Source organism: Lygodium microphyllum, chromosome 9, assembly GCF_053477565.2.
Source record: "Lygodium microphyllum isolate KBCC chromosome 9, Lygodium_microphyllum_v1.1.10, whole genome shotgun sequence".
In the NCBI taxonomy this organism is placed as follows: Eukaryota; Viridiplantae; Streptophyta; class Polypodiopsida; order Schizaeales; family Lygodiaceae; genus Lygodium; species Lygodium microphyllum.
The window spans coordinates 74947239-74965552 of record NC_141143.1 but is presented as its reverse complement, the minus strand read 5'-3'; the positions used below and the strand labels follow the sequence as shown (position 1 = coordinate 74965552).

General features: G+C 38.5%; 1 protein-coding gene across 1 annotated transcript; it reads right to left on the bottom strand.

Annotated features, from left to right (window-relative positions):
• Positions 1-914: 914 nt before the first annotated feature.
• Positions 915-18113, bottom strand: LOC148031187 (putative methyltransferase PMT20). Its single transcript, XM_087684720.1, has 9 exons — positions 17744-18113; positions 16635-16908; positions 16406-16554; positions 15809-16004; positions 3875-4085; positions 2492-2789; positions 1955-2329; positions 1789-1866; positions 915-1467 (listed from the first exon to the last, which is right to left on the bottom strand). The coding sequence occupies exons 2-9, from the start codon at positions 16896-16898 to the stop codon at positions 1242-1244; spliced, it is 1797 nt and encodes a 598-aa protein (XP_087540846.1). The 5' UTR covers positions 16899-16908; positions 17744-18113; the 3' UTR covers positions 915-1241.
• Between the last annotated feature and the right edge of the window lie 201 nt (positions 18114-18314).

The window sequence follows — 18314 nt, the reverse complement described above, 5'->3', positions numbered from 1 at the left end:
ACTTTTGGAGTTAAAGAGGAATGCAAGATAAACTCCAAAGCATTAAAGAGACCATCATATTTCAAGGAAACCAAAACATGGATCACAAATGAACTTACACCAACAAAGCTCAATGCACAACCACATGAAATCACAAAGATTAAAGCAACTAGAGAATAAAAATGGGCAAAGGCATCATCATAAGGAATTTGAAAATCCTAAGCACCAAGTTCCTTTTCTATCATGTACTTATTAACTTCTATTTTTGCGCCAATGGCACCCAAGGTAGGTTTTTGTTTTGTCCCAATGGCACCAAGTCAATTGTAACTAAAACTTTGATGTATATTTCTATGTCCTCTATGCCTTCGAGGCATCTGAAACATCAATACATCTTTCTCTCTTAAAAAGCAACCACCAGCCACCCCTAGGGTAAGAGGGGCAACCTGTGGCACCTACGAAAGTAGCAATTGTTTGGGGGAATTTTATTTTCAAATTGACAATTGGTCAAATTCATAAGTCAAGAAACTATTGAGATATCCTGTACTTTGCAATCCTACTGCATTGTAGAGCCATTAGTGTTGCACTTCTTTATAAATCAAATAATGACACCCAAGGAAGATTAACAAGGATCTGCATCCCCTCTACTTTGGCATGCCTTGCTACTTCAAAAAACTCTAGCTCTCTGATGCACACCCTCCCCATGCTTCAACCAATACCTCTCATTGTATATTTAGTTTTTCCTAGGCCTTTCCAAATGCAAACTTTTCCTTTTCTTACGGTGTATACCAAAACATAATCATGTATATTATCTGTCTATACTAAGAACCACATTCACAACTTTGACACTGAATGATGCACCAGCTACTCTTCGTTTTCCTTCAATAATTTTTGTTATCATGCTGCTTGTACGATTTAAAAGAGCCCATTAGATATGATTTATCTAGGAAAGGACCCATTGAATAAGATATATCTGACAAATGTCCAATAGTCCAGTACAATACAATCGCATACACATTAAGATTTGATCGGAGGCTTTGTTCTCTCTCTCTCTCTCTCTCTCTCTCTCTCTCTCTCTCTCTGTGTGTGTAGCACAGCCCAACCCAAAAGCGGGACAATCACCAATTCATTCCATGAAAGGAGAAATCTATGGAGGACTCCATGGAAACAAAAAATCATTGCTTGGATCAATCTTTGCACAGATCAGTGGGTGGCATTTACTGATGCGTAATGATGTACCATAGTGGCTACTCCTTATCCTCTTCTCATGAAGAGGTGTCTTCTGAGGATAGCCAAAAACTTTTCTGGCAAAGGAGCAGTACTTCCTTCTCATTATTTGCCTTCTCAGTCGGAAGCTTCTTGCATTTCCAGCGCATGGCTTCTCCCAGTGCACCTGCACGTTCAACAAAGTTGGGCACGTCCCGCAGGATCACAAACCCTTCAGGCCTCAAAATGCGGTCCATCTCCAGCATGACATACTTCATTTCGCATCTATTTTCAAAAACATGCAGCCATGTCAGCAAGCTCACAGATGTTATAACCCCATCATATTTGTTGGTCACACATTGTTCAGGAGCAGCCCTCAAGTTTGAAAGGTAGGCCTAGAATTTGACTTTATACGGTAATTTTAGAGTAGCACTTCTACTTCGTCTCTATGAGAAACCTTCAACCAATTGATAATTGTGAGCAATTACCAATGACTGTATCACAGTCTCTACTGGCATATGCTACTTTTTGTTAAAGATGCTGACAAGAGTCTCCTCTGATTCTACATATTTTCATTAAGTATCGAATGGTCATTCTCGAGTATACCTGTGGCTCTCAGCAGTAAAGAGGCCTTCGACATGAAGAAGATCGTAAGTCCTGGGGTATGTAGAGAAAGCTTCACACCTGATTAACAAAATAGCTGTAAGGAGATTGTCATCTGTGAGATAAAAGGTCCACCAACATAACAAAAGACACAGTTTAGGACACAAACCAATCATTGATCGTCCCAATCAGACCACGATCATATATAACACCAAGAGAATTTGCCGCATATGCGGACACTACATTCATCACCCATACAGGGTCATTAATCAGGGCTGCAGCAAAACCACCATACTTTGTGTTCATGTCCATCACATTCCGTATTTTATTAGTTCCAAGATCAGGAAGGATAGTCTTGTAGTACTTGACAATCTCTAACCATACCCTGGTATCCTTTCTAAAAGCCCCTTCACTACCCCCAGAAAATAAATGAGTTCTCTCAGGTGCATCTTTGAGACGATCTGGCCATCTTGCAGTCTGGCCCACCCCCAGTCGCTTGAAATCTATCTTTTTCTTCACAATGCAAGGGCGCATTGGCACATACCTGAAGCCACAAGAACAATCCACTTCATTTTTTAACTTCAATTTGCCCTAGCTCCAAGCAATATGCACTGTGATTTTAGCTTGTTTTAATGTTATTTAATAGTATCAAGCATCTAATAGCATATTAATAATGCTTAATCAGGTAGAACATTGAAGTGCTTACCATGCAGCATCAGGATCAATGCTATCATCACAAAGAGGTGGTTCAGCATCCTCTCCTCGTTCACTGTAGCATGTATCATCTAGTGGCTTTTGCCAAACAGCAATATCTCCTTTCATTGCATAAAGCTTATAGCACATACGATTCAAAAGATCTTTGATGTGATCTAGATCAGCCTTCTGTTTTTCTTCAGTTGATTCCCAACCTTTCCAGTGGATTTCATAATTAATTGGTGGCCCTGAGAGCACCCAAAAACCTCCAGGACGGAGAACTCTGTCTATTTCCAGTAAAAACACGCCACCTGTCAATGAACAAGTATTGTCAGTTAGTTCATGCATCTTACATCTTATGCAGCCTCCCTGCTAGTCTATTTCAATCTTTCAAGAATACTACTAATCATATGAGAGGTTACAGAAATTATCTAAATTAGAGATCCAAAGTCTCAGGGTTGTTCATACATTTATCTATCGAAAAAACCTCATATACATTCAGCACTTACAAAGTCCTCACAATAATGCAATTGAGATATGCCATCACCCATGATAATGTCAATCCCCAGATTATGAACATTGATGGTGGTCCATTCATTCCTCCATAGTACCATAGACAGAAGCTCAAAACATGCGGGAGTTTTATGTTTTGTAAATGAACAAGTATCGGATAAGTTACAGAAAGCAATAAAGTGAAAGCCCAAAAGTCTCAGAATTGTTGAGGGAGGTGAACCTCGGTATACATTTCATTAAGCACTTCAAATATGTTCATAGCTTACGGTCTACAATTGCACATCACTGTGGTCATTGATTTCTTAAGTTACTTCCCACACTTACAATCGACGCACCCTCACAGTAATGGCACTTGGAATTTACATGGCTTCACATACTACCATAGCAATTATCTATGAACTTTGAAGTCCACGGTCCCTTATAGTACCATAGAAAGAAGCTTGAAATGTGCACACTCATTATGTTGTGTACTACGCATTTTTCCAGTGCATTGGCTCCTGATAACACCAAGCATCATCCTCAATGTGAAACACAGAGGCAGTAAATAAACATCATGCAACCAGACAATAGGATAGTACAGTCCCAGATTAATGCCAAGCAGACAGCTCATTGTAAAAGCAAGCCAACTTTATTGTCTGTTCTGACAGTCAAATTTGTATTAACTTATCCAAAGCTCCTAAACATAAAACACCTCTGAGGAGTGGTCATTAACTGGCATCAACCAGGTTTTAACAGGGCTTTATACAACAGCAGAATAGGCAGACAAGCTAAAGCAAGAGTAACAATGAAAATGGGGAAGTTTGGCACCATTACTAGAGAACTAGAAAGGAAGCCACAAACTTGAAATATTCACAAGGGGGTTGTTGAAAATGGCTTCCCTTACCATGATCAGTCCAAGGAATGAGACACCGCGAACAATGAGCCATGTCAAAAGCATCTGCTGGATATGGTAACCGTTGTGTAGAAATAATCCCCAACATGGCAGGAATCCCTCTTTCTAAGGCGAACTGTACTTGGGCCTCATGATTGTCTCGAGGTGCCAAGGACATGGTTATGATGCCGCGATCCAACAAGTAGCCACTCCAGCTTGCCACCTGAAAAAGGTTTCTAAGTTCACAAAAGCATTCACAGCTCACTTTGAGAAGCACCAATACAAGTAAAAGTAAGAATAAAACTTGCTTCCATGTAAACAATCCATAATCATTGCAGACAAGATTCGTGGTGCAAGCAGATGTGAAAGATGAGACGTTTTTCATATGTTTTTAAAACCTTATTAATCATGTGTTGTTTTTTCATATGCTTCACCTAGGAGTCATGTGACTCAGCACCACAAACACACAAGCTAAGGCCTCTCTGAAGACAAGATAGTTGAAGGAGAGTCCACCTGATGGATGTAAAGGCAAATCAACTCATACAAAATGGCCGAAATAGATGTGGTGCGAGGTTTTCCCACGATGTGGACACTTGGAAAATCCTTTTTGCTTGTCCTCTTCATTAGAATCAAAGTTTGAGGACAACTTTGATTTAGCCTTCTTCCCTTTCTTTTTCATCTTGTTGATGTGTTTGTTGTAAAAGCTTAGCAAATAGATCCTACTCCTCTTGATCCTATCTCTCAATGTCACACATCTTGCTACCAGGGGACTAACTCCTCCCATGAGATGGTGTCCTAGACTCTAGAGGTTGGAAGATTGATATAGAACGCATTATATTTCAATGACAAGAGATCCGACAACAAAAGCACGACCATGTCTTTCAAGGCAACATGTTTACCTAGGGATGCAAGAACATCACAAATCTCCTCCATCTTTGTGATGTGATCCTTCATGGTCAGCCCTCGGGAACCTACAACAAAAAAGTATCATAGCTTCATCTCAAGTGTGATCCTATGTGCAAATATCTTGACCCAGTAAAGGAAACACAACCAAGTCCAAACCTCTAAGGTATGACATACACGTGGAATTTGGATGAGAATAGAATCATGGCAACTCATGAAGAGGAAAGACCGATCTTGAGAATTGAGTCAGTTCCATACAACTACCGAATCCGTGTAGATCCAATCATCAAATCCACCAACTTTCGAGGGACAAGGAGCAAGGAGAGTAAAAAGTGCCAAAGATCAAAAGTTGTCTACTGAAGGAAGATGTGGATGATGATGAAACTTGAAAGATGGGAATTATATAGGGATGGTGGACAAGAGAGTGGCTGGTCACGGCATGCATCTCATCTCAATCCACATCACAATCTCTAGGGTCTAGGATCTACATGTCAATCCTTGCAACTTACACAAAGTCATGGTCTTCATATCGATCCTCCCAATCTCAACAATCTTCACTACAATCCTCACAAACACACTAGTTGAAATGCCAATCTTCACATTCTTGATCATTGCTTCTACAGTCCTCACATCTCTTTAGGAGACCCTCTATATGATCTTGCAAATTATATAGATCTGCCATGTATCTCCTTCAAAACCTACTGCATTTTGTTGACCTCAAAAAAGGCCAAAACAGCCTGTAAAAAGTAAAAATGACCTATATTATCTGCTCCAAATGCTGCATTTTCAGGCTAGCTAGGAGGTTGTATGATGATGACCTACTTTTAGGGCTAGAGGAAAACTAGAAAGGGGCAGCAAGGCTATATTTGCAAGGGAGAGATTGATGTCAACTGTGTTTCAAATGAAGCATAGTTGGCAAGGGTTTCAAAAATGGGATGTTGAAAAACATGTCAAACTGTTCTACTAGAGAATGCCTTAATATGATGTCACCGACAATTGCAAGGGAGAGATTGATGTCAACTGTGTTTCAAATGAAGCATAGTTGGCAAGGGTCTGTGTTTCAAATGAAGCATAGTTGGCAAGGGTTTCAAAAATGGGATGTTGAAAAACATGTCAAACTGTTCTACTAGAGAATGCCTTAATATGATGTCACCGACAATTGTTTGAGATTGTTGATGGCAAGCGAGGGATCCAACTTAGGTCATTTTGTTGTAAGCATGGAAAACATAGCAAATCACTTGAAAATGCTGCAATAAATAGTCTCTCCACCTCTCGGTTTGGTGATGATAATAGGAATATAGAGAGGAGAAATAATCAAGATGAAACACAAAAGAATAAAAGGAACACTAATCCAAAAACACTGACACAATTCATTGGCACTAAACTAATGGCAAAAGCTGGGAATCTGACCCAAGAAATATGTGAGAGAAAGACTAAAACAATGGATCAACGAAAGTGATGTGGGAGGCGTGGACTGGGGCAACCATTGTAAATGCCAAGAACAATGTCGTATGCTCAACCATTATAATATTTATTTGTTTCCAAGACTTAATATTTCAAGACATGGAGAGAACAAATACTTAAAGCTGGATACGACAATTTATAGTCACGGAAATGTAAAAGTAATGAAGACAAGATTGATAATTGAAGATGGGCAAAAAAACGTTTAACCCGTTGCATTTTTTGTATATCTAGTGAGTGTGAAACCAACCTTCTTTCTCGAATAGGGCGGTACTAGCCTAGAGAGAACAAATACTTAAAGCTGGATACGACAATTTATAGACATGGAAATGTAAAAGTAATGAAGACAAGATTGATAATTGAAGATGGGCAAAAATACCTTTAACCCATTGCATTTTCTGTATATCTAGTGAGTGTGAAACCAACCTTCTTTCTCGAATAGGGTGGTACTAACTTGATTTGACACTAATTATAGCAAGCGTAAAATTCACATAAACTAAAAATGCAAATGTTACCACTTTAATGATTAATCTTGGACAATGGACAGCTTGTTGGCTCCAAAACTAGTACCCCTTCTAGTATTTCTTAATCTTATATTGCAAATGGAAGGAGTACAACTAAGATCCTCTAATCTCCACCGCTAATTGAAGTGCCTCTTGCTGTCAAAATTGACAAGCAAGCCTCCAAACCAATTCAACCCTTAGTTTGCTCGCGAATTGTCTTTCACCCTCTTCCTAGAAAGACAAATTCAACCCCAAATCTAATATTGACTGGTTGGCCTCTTGAATCTCCTTAAAATTCCTCAATCACAACTGCTGGAATTCAAGTCCTAGGCCCTCAATTCTGAGCATGCATCCCCAAGTGGCTGTCAAACCCTAAAAAGATTAATTCCACCAAACAATGATTAAATTAACTAGACCAATTTGTCTTCTAAGTATCCTTAAGTAATTATTGATCCCTATATCGACATTAATTAATTAATTAATGTCAATTCTCTAATGTCACTATTGACATTAGTGGCCAATAAATTGATCTAGGCCTAAATCTAATACCGAGTACTACCTAGTACCTACCAAACATAATTCATTACAGCTTTTGCTTTTGGCACCAACTAATATTTCGAAATCCTGGGTCCCACATAGTAAAATAATTAACTTGCACATCACATGTGCAAGTCACATTGTCACATTTGATTAACTTTTAATTAAATACTAAATAACATAATAAAATTTCACATTCTCCAAACAAAGTTTAGAAAAAACAAAATTGATAAATAATTAAATATGCAAGATAATGGAAAGAATACAAATTTTCTATCTATTGTGTTGGGACAACCCTCTGATTTCTATTTAATTGTCCTCAACTAAAAAGCTTCTTCATACAACCAAAAAATGTCTAGATAATCCTTTATAATTGCCCGTCTGTTGCAGCTAGATTTTTGAATTTTAGCAAGAATTTTCGTATCAAATAGCCACTTCTTGTGGTTCAATCCTTGTGAAACAAAATTGGTTCAAGTTCTAAGAGATATCCTTTTTTTAAAAAACTTTTGGAGAATCTTCAATAATGGGTTTCTCTAGTTCTGGTTCTATGTAAAGCTTTAGCGAACTTACATGAAAAGCATTATGTATTTTTCAATAAGCAAGAAGCTTAAGTTGATAAGAAACTTTATTTGTTAATTACCATGAAGGACCAAAATATCTATTGAACAGCTTTGGAAAAGATAAATTTTGATTGGAACCTTATTTTAATCTACTTTTATTTGATTTCAACAAGACATATTGACCAATTTCAAAAGCCAAATGTCTTCTTTGTTTATCTACTTGCTTCATTTTTTACTATTGGGTGGCTTTAATAGTGGCTCAAACTTGATCCATTGTTGTTTCCAAATCCAAAGCAAACTCATCTCCAATAAAAATCTTATCTTTAGTCTGAATGATTAGAGGAGAAATCAATTTAACTTGTATTATCTCATTTGGAGCTTTCCATGTGAATGAGTGCATTGTATTGTTGTAAGTAAATTCCAACAAAGAAAGCTATTTCTCACATCGTAACAATCAATTGTACTTAAAGTAGCTACCCTTTCTCTAGGTCCTACATAAGGAGATTTGTGAGTTTCTTTAAGCACTTTCCGTCGAATAGGAAGAATGACATAAAGGCTTTATTCACAAAAAAATAACTTGATAAAATAATCTAAATGAAAATATCATGAGGACATGTATTTTTGAAACCTCACTCAACATGTAGATTAATTTTTAATCACATGGATAAGTAAATATTGCACATGCGACGTATAACTGGAGTTAGAGTAAATTTACGAGCCCAAGACCCGAGGAAATCATGGGATATCATAGACAAAAGTTGCTATAAGTTATGCTGCATAAGTACTCGGTAGTATCTGGTGCCAGTTGTTAGCCTAGGTCATTCATTTCGCCACAACTGTCAATTGGTGGCACTAGAGAAGTGGCGTCTAATGGTACTTAACACCAATCTAATGATCAAAGATGGTATAGAAACACTCGAGAATGGAACTTGCCTAGCCAATTTAATTATTAGTCAGTCTGATTATTTTTCTAGGCATCAAAATAATTATTAGATTAATTTTCAGTATTTAAAGACTGAAAATTAATATTTAATTATGAATAATGCTGAAAAAACCATTTGGAAATATTGCTACTTGTCAAAAAAACCCATGCAAGACTAAAAAACGTCTTAACAGACTAGAGAGAGACATTTTAGTGCATTTAACCTGCAAGAGAGAGAGAGAAGATATTGATCTGATCTACAACGATTCGAGGACCTTCAGAGACGGCTAGGGGCAAGAGAAGACCAATCTGCAGTAGGCACCAACATCTACATGTTGTTGAGACACAGGGCAGCAATAGTAAATGAGTGATTTTTTTCAATTCTTCGCGAAGAAAATATATTCTCAGCATTCTCTCTCATTTCCAAATTTCAGATTTCTCTGTTGGGAATAAAGGCTCACCGTGTCTTTTTACCTAGTTCGGATGTATGGATGTGAATACACCCTTCACTTATTGTACTATATATATATATATATATATATATATATATATATATATATATATATATATATATATATATATTCAAAACCTAAAAGTGGTACACTAGTCTAGGTACTAAACATCAAGTGCCGTACTCACCCTCTCACTCTACTGCTTTCAACTCTCTACACATTCAATCAGCTGCGAAAACATCACATCAAACTAGTATCAGAGCTCGATGGTGCAAGCCAGCAGTCACTGCAAATATAGCAGTCGTCATCATTGGGATCAATACGCGACAACTATGATAACGCTTGCTGCAAGTGAAACAGATTGGCAAGCTGCGAGGAGCAGGTGACAGGAAACCATAGTCTTAGGAGACTCACAAGTTTTCGAGGCCAACACACGACCAAGAACCGGCAAGCGACCAAGACCAACACGACGAGATCTGCACACGACCAGACGAACAAGACCTGAACACAACATCAAATAGGCAACGCGTGACGGGCCGATGGTTACTAGGCAACAAACACGGAACGGACAATCAACGTTTTTTTTCTTTAAAATCTGAAAAAAAATTTGTTTCCTTTCTCCTCTGCCAGATGTTCACGCGTATAAGCACAAAATACAGATCTGTGCAAATCTGCTCCTGGAAATTTGGGGCTTTTCTTAGATTTGGTGCCGGACATATGTTTCAATGATTCCTGATCCATTAATTGCAGACATGAAGTGCACAGGTTTCGAAAATTTCGGAGATTTTCAAATGCAAGTGAAATTTTTGCTTGGTTGAGCCAATTTCTTGAAATTTGTGCAAACCGGACAGGAGAAATTTGGAGCTTTTGCAGAATTGCATCATTTTTTGCAAGAATTGCCTAGTATATGCACGCACTTGGGTACGTGTGTCGATGCAATCTAAATGGATAATCCTCAAAAGTTTTGGGGCTTTTGATAAAAATTGTCAAATTTGTGCTCGAGAATGCCTTTGGAGCAAAAATTGCACAGAAATTTTTGGGGATTTCACATGTAATTAGTGGCTTAGTCTCTAAATGTATCAGTAATTGCTTGAGGAGTGCAGCAAAAGACACCTTTTAATTCTGAAAATCTATTTGCCGATCTGAAATTTTTGCAATCCTAGGGTTTTTATTGATGGTTGGTACTCTTGTGTACCGTGGTTACCTGTGTCACATTTGGGCTTGCCTTTGGTGGCTGGTTAGTTAATTTGGGACTACAAATTATGGCTGGAAACAGTGACAACAGTAATCTTTTGCACATTAAGAAGCTTGAGGGTGCACATAATTTTGCAATTTGGCAAAAACAATGTTACAACGTCTTGGTACAGAAGAAACATGTAAAGCCTATCAAAACAAAGGGAATCAAACCAACAGACATGAAACAAGACAAGTGGGATGACTTGGACGAGCTTGCTCGCTCTACCATTGAGCTCTCAATGTCAGACAACTTGCTCTTTAACATTGAGAAGCTAAATTCAACATATGCAATGTGGCAAAGGCTTGAAGAATTGTGTACTCAGAAAAGTGCAGCCAGAAAGGTTTATTGGCTGAAAAAACTGGTGGACTTCGCATGAAAGAGGGTACAACCATGCCTGTACATTTGAATGAGTCTAACTCAATTTTCAGTCACCTGATTGCTTTGGATTTCCATATTGATGAAGAGTTCAAAGCTACCTTCTTGCTATGCACTCTACCTGAAAGTTGGAATACTTTGAGGACAACTTTGAGTAATTCGAATGCTCAATTGTTATACTCTAATGTGGATAGTTCTTTGCTGATGGAAGAACTCAATAGGCAGAATAACTCAGCAAACAAGTCTTCAAATGCATTACACACTAGAGGCACATTTCACCATAAGAGCAGTTCTGAAAACAGAGCACGCAGCAAATCTCGTGGAAAAAATGTGGAGTGCCATCATTGTGGCAAAAAAGGGCACTACAAACAAGATTGCTTTCAATTGAAGAAAGAGAAGGGCAAAAACAAAAACAATGAACCCAACAAGGCTGAAAATAAGGACAACCAGCCTGCCAAAAAGAGCAATGTGAAAATAGAAGAGGTTAATGTAGTCACTCGTGATAAAGACAATGATGGTGATGTACTTCTTGCTTCTTTGGATGCACATGCATTGATTGCAAATTCTGAGGATGATATGCACACTTGGATACTTGATTCAGGTGCATCCTTTCATGTCACACCACATCATGAGTGGTTCTCTGACCACAATGGTGTTGTATGTGGTGTTGTCCACTCGGGGAATAACTATACATGTAAAATTGCAGGCATTGGCAGTGTGAAACTGAAATTTCAGCATATCTCCGTATTTGTTTTGCATAATGTGAGACATGTACCTCAGCTCAAGACGAGCTTGATAAACACAAGGTAACTAGATGATGAAGGCTATCACACCACCTTTGGGGATAGCAAATGGAAAATATATTAAGGGCTCTTGCATTGTTGCCAAGGGGTCCAAAATTGATACTTTGTATCCTTTGCATGTATCTAGTGTGCGTAACCATGTTGTCGTCCTGCAAGGGTTGTTTTTACGTATGGGAGGATGCCCAACGGTTTAATTCTACTTTGATCTGCCAATCTGACAAGCCACTGTGTAGGTTGAATTCCTTGCAACCCTAATTCCTTCATTGTCACATCCATCATTATGTTTACTGATGAGCCTCCATCAATCAATGCATCTGAAATAAAGCATTCTTCTATCCATACACTAATCTCTGGGGTTCCAGGATCTAGGAAGGCGTTAGCCACATTTACTTCATTTACAAACTCTGGGGCCTTATTAGGTTTGTTGTTGTTAGGGAAGTAATCCTTAGGCCACATCTTCAAGTCAAGATGCTTTTGAATCTCTTTCGACATCTGGGAGATAACATCACTGCCGAAATGTTAAGTTAGGTTTAAAAGTGTCTAGGTCTTTTACCAAGTCATAATCTTTGATAGGATCCATAGGCTTCTCGACACTAAGTGCATTGATTGTCACTAGTGGCTTCAATTTATTGTGTCGATAACAAGTTCTTCCATGAGAAGATTGCGACATGAGAAGACTGCGACTCTTCATCACTTGATGAGAGTCCATCAAAAAAGCCACCATATGACTTTAAAAGACAAGATGGACTTCAACACAATCTCTTTCTTTATCATAAAGTAGAATGAGACCTTTTACTTGTTCCACTATGCCTTCTAGAAGTAGTTTAGCTTTTAATCAGCTCCTTTGGTTGATATGATTTTATCTCCTTGAAGTAGATAGACTTCTTGCTATGGATTCTTTAGCATTCTCAACTCTTTCTTTTTTGTTTGTTGCTCACGAATGTATTGATTCTCCTCTGTAAGACTTTGAATGGCTTTAAGGATAATACTCTACTCTTCCACTCAAATTCTAAGAAAAATATAATTGAGCAATCAAAGCAAGGGCTGAAAACAAACAAATTTATAATTGTAAGCACTACCATTGTTGGAGTGAAGATTCAGCCAAAGCTTTGATCCCACTGTGAGTGCTCCAAATAAAATAGAATACTCAACAATTATAATATTCGTTTGTTTTCAAGACAATATTTTTAAAAATGAAAAAAATAAGTACTTAAAGCTAAATACAACAATTTACAACCATAGAGATGTAAAAGTAATAGCAACAAAATTGAGGGTTAAAAATGGGCATCCTCCCTCTCTCCGAAGGCATTTACTTCTGCTCAACCCGAGTCCTTTAGGGAAGAGCTTAGTTATAATCAACCAAAGAGTGAGAAAAAGTAGTTCTTACTCTAACAAGATAATGAAACGATATACATGTACACATACATCACCTACTATACACTATAAACAATTGGTTTCTTTACAAGATCTAAATAGAAAGAGAAAATTTTAGTTTTCCTCTATTGATGAGCAACAATATATCGATATGGCTTGCTTCTTATTTTTAAAGTATTAAAAAAGCTCAAGAAAGAGAGACTGAAATGAATTTATGGATTAATATCCTGTAAAATAATAACGAAAAAAGAGAATATGGAGATATTAATGATACGCAGTACGATGATGTAGATGAATGGGACCAACTTTAAGCTATCTCCAACTATTATACAAGAATTTATACCCAAGAAAATCGATGTAGAATGAGGATAAACGAGCTCTCTTTATAGGGGAGAGGGAAGAGGTAGTGTAAAAAAAGAAAGTGGAGTAGCACAAGATAAGTGTCTAATCACATATCATGAGGTGTGACAAGTGATAGAACACTTGAAAACTTGTCTGACAAATAATAGAACACTTGAAAACTTGCATGACAAGTCTTTTGACACTTGTCTCTTCTCTGTGGTTTTTCTTTTTGGGCTAAATACTATAAAGAATAGAAACAATCAAATTTAGTAAGCTCTACGAGAACACACAACTTACTATTTTTTCGAATGTCATCTCTATAATTTTAAGACTAGCATCTTTAGATAAATCCAAGGCTCCTAAAATTTAAAAATCTCTTAAAATCTAGGGATCCATCCAATATGGGTATGATTGAAAGCTCTTTACAAGTACATTATAAAAACAATACTAAAAACTTCATACAAGTTTTCCGTGCAAAGATAAATGCATTTTAAGCTCTCAAGCTACATATACACATTGTATAAACATTTCATAACCATACCATCTTGTTGATTGTAACTATCTGTTCTAATGGATCTAATCTACACTTCAAGGCATTAGCCTTTTTTGTGTCCAAGTTTGACCTTAATATGGTTGAGTTTTGGTCAAAAGTGCCCAAAGGGATCAATGGGATTATATAGAGAAAAGTGTGCACTACCTTTTTCTTTAAGCCACTCCGTAGATCCATCATACTCGTGACCACTCATTAGTAGCCACCTATAATGCACTTTCTTTATATCTAGTAAGTGCAAAGGAAACAAATCACAAATAGAAAATGATTGACAAATAAGCTTACATATTCATTATGATGTCCAACAAGTTTATCTGGCCAACCAAAGGCTGAAAATGAGGCACCCCTACTGCCACAAGGCATAAGTGGCATGCATTTTACTGATATCAATCTGCAATGTGAGAAGACTGGTGAATGAAATGAACAACTGGCTCTAATCTCCACCAATGCACCTAAAATGAAGAAGACTAACATAAGAGAACGAATAACAAATTGTGATAGTGACAAGGCTACCAAAGCCCATGACTGACTTAGACTAAGCCTCATGAGCATAAGATGTACACAAAAGAAGATATAGAATACTATGTCTACAAAAATCCACCAAAAAAAAAAACAAAACAAAACAAAAACAAAAACTAGAAGTGAATGGAAACCCTTCGATTGGAAGCAAAGCCAATCAAAGTAAGTTCAAAAGATTTTCATCAATTTCAACCATCCACCTATCCCAACTTAGACATCCAACATATCGTGGACATGTATAAATGGCTTGATGTTTAAATTCTACTCGTCACCTCATTTGTCACAACATTCTTTATAAGATCAAAAACATCACACAACCAATCCCCTATTCCTTCTGTAATGTAATCACCACGTCCTCCATGGCAACTAAGCAACAACCCTCCATGAGCAGTTTTTCTGAAATTTTGACCTTTCATCACACTTAACAATCTTCTATAGTTGCTAAATTGCACAACTTCAACTTGCCCTTTTACAAGCTTAAATGGTTAGGAGGCAGCTGAAAGCCACCAGCAAGTAACCAATTTATCAATAATGGCCATAGAATCTAGAACCTTGTCGCACACAGCAAGCCCCATTCAATTAGTGGTCAGCTAATCACCTATGTCACAACCATCTGATTGAGGCAGCACTTGTGCCACAATCGAAGGCCACTTCATTCACCAAAGAGGGGCCCAAGCCTTTGAAAGGCAGCACCACTTCTTTACTCCATAGAAACAGTGGCTTCACATATAACCCACTGATGCACCACATGAGGCTTGAATACTAGATGCTTCACAAGGGGACAGTTGTTCTAAGTACTTGAACTATATGATTTTGGATCATTCATCCACTTACAACTACTGGTTATGTCAGCTTCGTAGATACAAAAGGAAATAATAAAAAACTTTCATGATCCTAAAATGAATTAACAATCTGGTGACTCTACATGTGTATTAACTGTTACACTTAAGCTGGGCTGAGAGCAAGAGCAACAAAGCAGTCCTGCAGTCCTTGTACAGGTTTAAACCAGCCCTGCACAACTGCCATAAGGATACAGCAGACTAAACTGAATGCCTTGAGTTGATCGACTGATTGCAATCAACATCTTTTGCCTACCAACCATCTGACCTACCATCATACGCAACTGCCACCCTGCATCCTTCAAGCACCACAGCACACAACAGAAGCTTAAACTTGCACATCCAGCTTTTATACACTCTTTTTCTGATTACTCATGCATTTACAAGCCCTCGCTATCAACTTGACCTATATCTGCTGGAGGCCTGTCTATTATCCATACTATTATACAGAGGGCTTTTAACAGACAGAGAGAGATATTTATCTTCTAAATGAATCTGAAGATTTTCCAAATCACTAGTCCTACATCAACACTTTAAAACAAATCTGTGTGATGATAATAGAAACCAACCCCGCAGCCTGTATCAAGTGCTGTTCTGACAGTCCCATCCTTCATTCCTGGTATGAGTTCTTCCATGAAATCAAGGTATTCACCCACTCCATTAGGGAACATTGTTCCACCACCAGGGAAAATAAACTTTTCACCTTTTTTCTGCATCCATCTTTGATTCGCTTTCGCAGTATTGATCCAATCATAGGGCACATTTCTGCATTACAATCAACAGTTCCTGTTATCACAGAGAAGAAACAATGCAATGAAAAACGCCTTGATTTATCAGTATTATCAGTATACAGACAGTGGAGAAAATACACAACTGTCTGTATTATCAGTATACATGCAACACACTATCCCCATTTTAGACATCAAAGAGAAGGGACCATAATCAATACAATTAGGCTCAGATTCACAGCAGGCATTAACTCCTGCACAATGACATTGGCTTAGCTCCATGCCAGTCTCCCCTGGTGACTTTGCAGCTTCAACATTCTTTTGGACAAAAAAAGGAGCAGTCACATGTGAGGGCTCCATCACACTCTCAAATGCTTTCACCATGAAGTCAATACCATCTGATAACAAACTCTATCCACTTCAGTATTATGGCCATACCTGTACCAGCATTCATCCCTGCTGCGAGGCCAGCGAACAGGAACTTTGTACCCCTTTGGTGGAGGAACCAAGCACTCCATCCTCTCAGATGGAGATGGACAGTGGCGCTCCCTGAATGCCATTCGATGACGATCGTATTTCCACCATCTCTGGTCAAACCAGACAAGAAATTAGATCTATAAGGACCCAAAAGGGTGACATCAATGCACCCAGAAAAATGAGGACTCACTGTTGGATCTGTGCATGGTGTCAGATCCTGAAGTGTTATATTGCACTCTTCAAATTTGCTAGGTTTAGCTTGAGGCTGACAGTTGGTAAGCTTCAGGTCTGTTGCAGACATCCCATTTTGTGATAGTACCTTGTCTTTGTCGGAGCAAAATATGCCCCCCATGTAGAAGGAGAATGCACATAGGGACAGCCCCATAAGAACCATAGGAAGTACATTGGACAGCCTATCTGAAGAGAATAGACTTTTCCCTTCTCTTTCCTTCATTCTGAAGACCCTGTCAAAGCATAGGTAAATATCGAATACGGTCAAACACAGCAATTCACCCACATGAAGATCATCCAGCAATCAGAGAGTAAATGCATATCTTTTTTCCCATAAAAGCAAGACTTGCAATTAGAAATTGCAGGAGAAATTCGCATGCCCTTCAAAGCATGTGTGTTCAATCATCATTTGTGCAAGATAGACAGCCAGATCTGTTCATTAAGGTTTCTGGACCCAGGGGCCTCATCTTACACTATACAATCCCCAAAACATGTCAGATAGTACATTTTCTCATGGAGCTACCATTGTGGCTAAGCAGAAGTAGCCCTTGAAATGTACTGGGTCTACATTCGAATTCCCATTGCTTTGATTCATCCGACACCATATGAATGAATTCCATAGTCAAAATTTCAGACCAATACATCCAGCACTTGGATAATCACCACAAACAGAGCACAAAAAGAATAATGTTGACAGTGCAAATGACATTTGGATAGAAATCTCCTAACATCCTTCTCTCCTGAAACCATACTAGTAAAAATAACTAGTATGCAAGCAACATCACTCAAATGCCTGGATGGATGAGCAAGTTATTAACAGGTCAGGCAACTAAACTCTCACCCTATGTCAATGCAGACGAGTAAAGGGCAACGTAACAAGGCAAAGAATGGTAATGATCATTTGAGATATGGAAGAAAGGGTCAACGGATATTAAGACTCGCACAAAGGAGGCAAGCTGCGATCCACCAGCACCCTCCAGAATGAAAAACAACACAAGACAGATCATCATATTGTAGCTTAAACATCAACTAAAATCAGCCAGGTTGAGCAGGGGAGAATTTGCTTACAAATGGCTAAGTCAAATCTGCAGAAGAAGCAATAGATGGGGGAAGTGTCTGGTTTGAGAATGTGTTGTTACAGCACTCTCGGCCCGTTACGGGATGTCGTGGCAGGGATCGAGCGATGTCGAGAGGCAACAGTGGCTTCGGACAGAGCGAGGCGCTCGACACCGACTTCTCGAGTCTTGAAGAGGCGTGCGCGGGAGGCTTGGGTGGGGAGAGCGCAGCTACAGGGACTCGCCGTGCAGGATTTTACATCATAGCTAGACTTCCGCAGGTTCAACCAACAAGGGCCTAGCTACAGCTCGCCAGGTTCATCCATAGTCAGACAGAGATCGAGACAGACAAACTGACCGAGAGAGAGAGAGAGAGAGAAGGGCGGGGAGCCTGGAGGGCGGGTGTGTGAGTGGAGCGCGCAGGTGGATGACAGCAGAAAACTTTTATTATTGTATTCTCAAAAAAAAACATAGGGTGACACTCACGTGAGCTTAGATCCTTCTCTACTTCCCAAGTAAACAATTGCTTTAGAGAAAGAGAAATAAAGAATATATAAATTAATTAGATATCTTTCAGATATACC